Source organism: Stylophora pistillata, chromosome 1 (assembly GCF_964205215.1).
Source record: "Stylophora pistillata chromosome 1, jaStyPist1.2, whole genome shotgun sequence".
Lineage (NCBI taxonomy): Eukaryota > Metazoa > Cnidaria > Anthozoa > Scleractinia > Pocilloporidae > Stylophora > Stylophora pistillata.
Window position 1 is genome coordinate 46,604,286 of NC_142519.1, and position 6,592 is coordinate 46,610,877.

At 40.3% G+C, this 6,592-nt stretch overlaps 1 protein-coding gene across 1 annotated transcript; it reads right to left on the reverse strand.

The window, feature by feature from the left end:
• Nucleotides 1-789: 789 nt before the first annotated feature.
• On the reverse strand, nucleotides 790-4,449 carry LOC111346212 (ryncolin-1). Its single transcript, XM_088759854.1, has 4 exons — nucleotides 4,360-4,449; nucleotides 3,018-3,105; nucleotides 1,747-2,173; nucleotides 790-1,327 (listed from the first exon to the last, which is right to left on the reverse strand). The coding sequence occupies exons 3-4, from the start codon at nucleotides 2,067-2,069 to the stop codon at nucleotides 1,108-1,110; spliced, it is 543 nt and encodes a 180-aa protein (XP_088615980.1). The 5' UTR covers nucleotides 2,070-2,173; nucleotides 3,018-3,105; nucleotides 4,360-4,449; the 3' UTR covers nucleotides 790-1,107.
• Between the last annotated feature and the right edge of the window lie 2,143 nt (nucleotides 4,450-6,592).

Here is a 6,592-nt window from a genome sequence, read left to right on the forward strand (position 1 = left end):
CGAGACTCAACTGTGCTGATGGTAGAAACATTCAGTTGTGCTTCGTTCCTTAAGCGACCCATCGTAGCATGCGCAGGACGAATGATTAAATTTTGAACCAATTATCAACGCTGATTCATCTTGATCGATCGGATAAGAAAACTACCTTTTACCGTCCGCATGGTCTCGTTTCCAATAATCCACAATATAAGTGACTTTCTCAGTAGACCATAAAGTAGTGCAGCTATGATGCACAGAATTTCTCGATGTACTACTTAATCATTTTTAGCTGTACCACGATAATCATGCTCAAACAAACTATTTCAATCCCCTGCTGTTCATAGTTGTAGCTCAGCGGTTGTAGCGCTGCTTTGTGTTACCGAGCTAGGACAAAAGCCAGAACTGAATACACACGTTACTACAACCAAAAAGGCTTCAATGAGTTATTACCGAGTGATTTGTAACGAAGTTTGTAATATTTCAAGACCATTTGGCGATGTCAATTTCATAACAGTCACCAGGAAGGAAAAGTTTTTCGGCAGATCTCATTTCATACTCCTTGGTTAGTCAATCAATCTCTGACGGTACCACTCTGAGCAAAGTTTTATTGAGAAAAATTTCTGATGAGAGACTACACGTCAGTTGGTTATGAATATTCTCGAGCTTTTTGGAAAGAGAGTACTTTCTTTTTCAATGAATTGAAACCCGGACAACATCCATTGCAGATATTGCATAGTTGTAATGCCAGGTACAAAGAAACGTCTGCGCGCCATCGAAATAGATCCTGCTGAAGACCAAATGAAAATAAAGTAAGTTTTAAAGAAAGTTGTTTTAATAGATTTACCTTTAAGTATAATTTAGCTATAAAGATGAATTCTTAGATCTTCCCCTTTTTTTACTTTTTAACCCTTGTAATTATGTGCAGTATGTAACATCTTGATGTGCATTTTTATCGGACATATTTTGACAAGGACACGTTGTTTCCTCTTAAAAAACTTTCTTCGCTCATCTTCCGATCAAACAGCTTGCAACTTATTGTTACTATTACAATTACTTTTATCATCATCACCATAATTATTAATTCGCTGAAGGCTTCTACATGCAGCTTTTTAGGTTCTACAAATGAAATCAAGCTGGTCGAAGTTTGATCTCAGTGTTCTTTAACGAATAATCTTGTCCTCGAAATGGTTTCCATGTAATTCCTTGTGCTTTACCTCCACCCTGGTACAAACCATTTGGATTTGCGTCATGGCAGTAATTGTACCACCAGCCACCTCTGTAGGCTTTTGCGCAGTTTCCATTGTTAGGGCCGTCGTTGTCTCTGTCCTTGGTTGTAAAACTCATATTTCTAAAAATTAGAAAAAAATTCGCGTGAAAATGGGGAAGATCTAGGCGGCAATGCTCCTGGTAACATTACATGGTCAGAAATATGTATCCTTATCAGGAAGGTTAAAGGTAAATGGAATTGTAAGCAATTTCTAAAGAAACATTGTATGTTTAGTACAGCAGAGAACAAAAGTAGTGTCATGACGTCGGAAGGAGCAATTATGGCCAGCAACAAGCTTGAAGTTGGATTACCTGGTCAACAATGAGACCTGTATATCGGAATGCAATATTTCTACATTTGGTTCGTCATTTGCACAAAGCACTGATCGACCTGCGAGGATCTTCAACTTAGGACAGTTATTAGTACTACATGATTTAGTAGCTTTATACGACTCGTTCTGCATAGCAGCAAAGACTGATTATGAAATGCCTATAACATACCTGATAGGATTGGAGAAAGATAGCAGTGCATCGCCTGCGGTGCCTCGGTATCCATTGATTGTCACTCGATAGTCATCGCTTTCGTCGGCCACAAAGAAAGTCGTGTACTCCGCAAATCTTCGCCTACCTTCGTAATCCTCCATATCAATGCGAACCGTCATGTTGACAGATTCAGTCAGGCGGTGAATGTAATCGTTTCCAAGCCAAAACTCACCCTTCAGATTTCCAAAGCCTTTTTTGTATGATTCCCAGTCAACATAAAAGTCTACAGAGCCATCCATGCGCCTTTGAAAAGTGGTCCATCCTCTGCCATTAGTTGTCATGTCACACAGCACTTGAAAGGGTTCTTCTTCATCGGGATAAATCCAGTACACATCGTCAGTTGTGAAGCCATTTTGATAATAGTCAAGACAGTTCTTGGGGCAATCTCTCAGATAAAAAAATTATAATAATGATAAAAATCTTCTATGGTATACAAACCTTACTACATGGTTTCAAATACAATACGCGCGTGTGTTTTGCGTGTGACAAGAAGTTTTTCCAAGACCTTTAGCTAATAGTTTTTGAAATACTTCCTACTGCCTTCGCTGAGCATCAATTTGATCACATAAGGCGTGCGCGAAAGATGAAAACAGCATAAACCAAATCATAAGATAAGACAATTGAGGTTTGGAAAGCAGTGTTATTCAGGCTGGACCGCCTGGACCGCCTGGACCGCCTCCCGGTTAGCTCAATGGATAGAGCGCTGGACTGTTGTGCGGGAGGTCGAGGGTTCGAGCCCCGGCCGGACCAACACTCAGGGTCTTAAAAATAATTGAGAAGAATTTGCTACCTTTCTGTAACATCAAGAAATGGTTAGATATTCTAGTCTTCTCGGATAGGGACGAATAAATGGAGGTCCCGTCTCCTGCAGGGTTGGGGTAGGAGACGTTAATTTCCCACACACGAGATTACTGTGTGATGGATGTCCTCCCCTGGGGTGGGATGGGTGGGATATAGGGCGCACTTAATTTGGAGCCTCGCTCTGTTGTGCGATCCTCACCACACTCTGGTGAAAGTGATTAAATGGACTACATATTTCGGGTTCTCACAATTTTCTGTCATAATTGACGATCTAAGGTCTTTAAACACGCAGAGCGTTGCTGTACTGTATCAAGTTAACAGACAAAAAAAATATCCCTTGACTAATCAGCTCAGGGAGATTTCTTCTCTTTAACTAAAAGAACAAAAGCTGCTGTCAAACCACAAAAATCTAACGGATTTCCTCTTACCTCTGATACACTTACAGAAGTAAGCGTTTGATTTGTAGCTTGCGACACATACGTCGTTTTCTTTGCACGGGTAATCTTCGCAGCTGCTCTAAATTAGTTAAAGAATCATTCATATTTTCAAACAGTCATAGCAGACCTTTTTTGTTTCGTCTTAATAGTTGAATGCCCGTTGTCAAATATAAATAATTAAGGACTTTAAGCAGTCACGACGGCAACGCCACGGAAGACGTCGATTAAAAAATGAGTTTCTACTTTTAGTTAGAATTTTGAAAATAGCTGCATGTGTTTACCGTCTCACAGGGCGCCAGACCTCAAACTCAACATAACGCATAAAAGTGGCGTTCAGTTTCAAATGTAAATTAAAATAATTTGCCGTCGCGGTTTCGCTTCGCGGACGACACAAAGTTTGGTGATTTCACGTTTTTGTTTTACAAAGGGCGGCTAAGAAATTTACAAAGTTTTAAAATGCACGTACTGGGCTATTGTTCTGCCAATTAGATTTATTGTTTCTCCACGTTCTCGTTGCCGTAGCCGTCGCGGTTTGCTTAAAGTCCCTAATAATAAAAGTACATGGACGGTTTTTGTATTCTGAAAAATGCAAAATGAAATTTGTGACACTGAACAAACTGGGTGACGCTCGAATTTCTTCACCTCAAATATTTCCACAATTTCTTGTCCTGTCAGTACCAAACTTATGATCAAGGAGCGTTTCGGCCCCTTGAGGTTTTTCTCTGTGGGGAATTTTTTTTACGATAATTGCACAGACGAAGTCTGATAACAGGAAAAACAGTAATGGCAAAGCAAGCCCAAAACAGCAGAAATCGCCAAAAAACACGACGGATACACAACGAATGAGTAATTTTTGTTAATCTAACGTGTAAAATGTTCATATTTCCGAATATTTAGTGTTTTAACTGGACAAGTATATTATTTCCCATACTATGCCTTATAACGCATTCAAATTCTCAACGGTTGCTCGCGTAACTTAACACCGCGTCACACAACGCGTGACACTTTCAAGAAATAATCTTTCGCTTTTGCTCGAGACGTAAACTTGGGACGCCTGTGATAATTGCAGCAAATTTCAAGTAATAGAAACCCAAACTGGTTTTATTTCAGGAAGCGAACTTTCAATGCAAAATGAGTGCACAGATAGGAAAGCGTCAGAATGTTTGCAATCATGATTGTCCAAGAATGAACACAGGTTTATTACATCCCGCACGTGGTAAAGTTGGAAAATATATTTAGAGCGATCCAGAGAGGAAATCATTTTAGATAATGAGATAGATTCGCACATGCAGCCACAAATCATTGTTAAGGCACTAACATAGATCAAGCTTACCTTTATTCCTCTGAATATGAAGTCCTTATCCTCTGTTAAATTAGCAAGTCCAGAAAATCGATCAGAGTCTCTTAGCTGACAATTTAATTTCTCTGAGTCGTCCTATATGGTTCTAAAGTTGTAAGACTGACATCGCTCTTCATCCACACACTCAAGCTGACAGGAACTTTCCGAATCCACTTCTCTTTTTCTTATCAGGCCTTCATTCAGCTTTTGTCCTTCTATCTTGTCGGCAAAGTTAACAGCTCTCACATCTGGCTCCGAAATGCGCCCAATGCCGTACACAACGGCACAAAGAAGAAATATTATACAAAGATGCATGTGTAGTCTTTACCGTCGGAAAGTTTATGATGTACAAGAATAAATTTCTGTTTCGTTTCTATCGCATAACTAGGTAATTAGGCATGTGCAAGGAAAACGGCAGATTGAAAACAAGAGAAGCCACTCGTCGCTAGGCTTTTGTACATTGTGCTTTTGTTTCCCCACTAAAATGCTCCACCTTAATGCTCCAATTTTCCCACTAAAATGCTCTGTCTCCCCCCAAAAAAAAACTAAAATGCTCGGATAATGCTCATTATACAAACGTTTTTTTGAATTAATTTGAAAGTTTACACTTACGTACAAGTGTTGCAAGTAACGACAACGTATACAGGTTTATGTTTTCTTCGTGACCCGTGTAACTTAGGCCCTGTTTACAAGCAGGTAGGGTTACCCTGGCAGGATGGTTACCCTAACGCTCCCACATGTGTTCTTTTTTTCATCGACGTGTTTACAAGGCAGCTAGGGTTACCCCAGCCCTAGGGTAACCCTAGCTGAGCACTAGGGCTACCCTAGCGCTAGGGTAACCCTAGCTGCCTTGTAAACGCTCTGCTGGGGATAACTCGCCTACCCGGGACAACTTGTTACTTGTTTCCAGACCCTTTGAACATTGATAACAATGCGTGCGGTTACCAAGCATAGTTAAGTTGTCCCGGGTGGTAGGGTAACCCTACCTGTGAAATTTTGCTTGTAAACACGGGCTATCTTTGACCCGCCTGCTAGGATAACCCTAGCACAAGGGTTACCCTCCTTGCTTGTAAACAGGGCCTTACACAGGTCACGAAGAAAACAAACATGGCCCCCTTTTGAGTCTCGAAAGGTAAAACTGCTGACTTGTCCTCAGTCTCCAGCTCCACTCTTGCCCCGGCAAGAAAACCATATTGGCTTAATAACTCCGCATAAAAACGATAGAGACGCTTTGTTTAACAAATAGAGAAGTCTTGACTGTGCTCTGTTCTGTTTAAAGCCGCAAGAAGCGGCTAGAGCACGAAAGAAGTGTAGGGAGAAACACGAGACGTAGTCGGGTGTCTCTGCACACTTCTTTTTCACGTGAAAAAATGAAAACGAACAAAGACATGCACCGTAACAGTTAAAACATGAGGATCATCCATTCCATGGTTTTCATCCCAGGTCTAAAGAATCATCTCTGCACCTAATAAAGGAAATATGAATAAAGAAATACATGGAAAAATAATCATCTGTGCACCTATTAAAGGAAAATATGAATAAATAGATAAATGGATAAATAATAGAAATAATAAAAATCAATCTGTATGAAGGCGACCCTCTCAGTAATGAACCCTACTTATGTAGTAGTGGAAATAAAGCCCGGAGAAAACTCAGGTCCGTACGGGATTTGAACGTATGACCTTTGCGATATTGGTGCAGTGCTCTACAAACTGAGCTAACATGCCAACTGGAAGCTGGTCATTATGTTGGTTCGTATTAAACCCGTCGAAGTAATAACAATGAATCTGAATATATGAAAATCAGATATATGTACTGCGGTTTCATGAAACAGGATATTTAACCTTACTATTCAAGTTGGCTCTGTGAGTATCCTTATCCAATTCGCTGTTGTCAGTTAGCGCCACCTTCGAAGTTGTGTTCACGAATATTCTTGATTTTTTCAGCAAGTGAGGTGTTCGTCTCAGCATCATAGTTTGTTATAAAAAATACATCACACAAGTATGATGCACATTCGTATGCATTGCAAACCTCATAAAATTGATTACAACAGGATAGTCTGAAAGTAGTTGTCTTCTTGAAAAACCGAGCGTCGTGTAATCCCAGGAGCTGCACGCCTCTATGCGACAAAACTGGTGACAATTGATCCCCTCATGTAGCCTAGCTTTAATTTCCTCACCATCAAGCGTGTTAATAATGACCCCACTAGGGTCCTCAGCCCAATTTT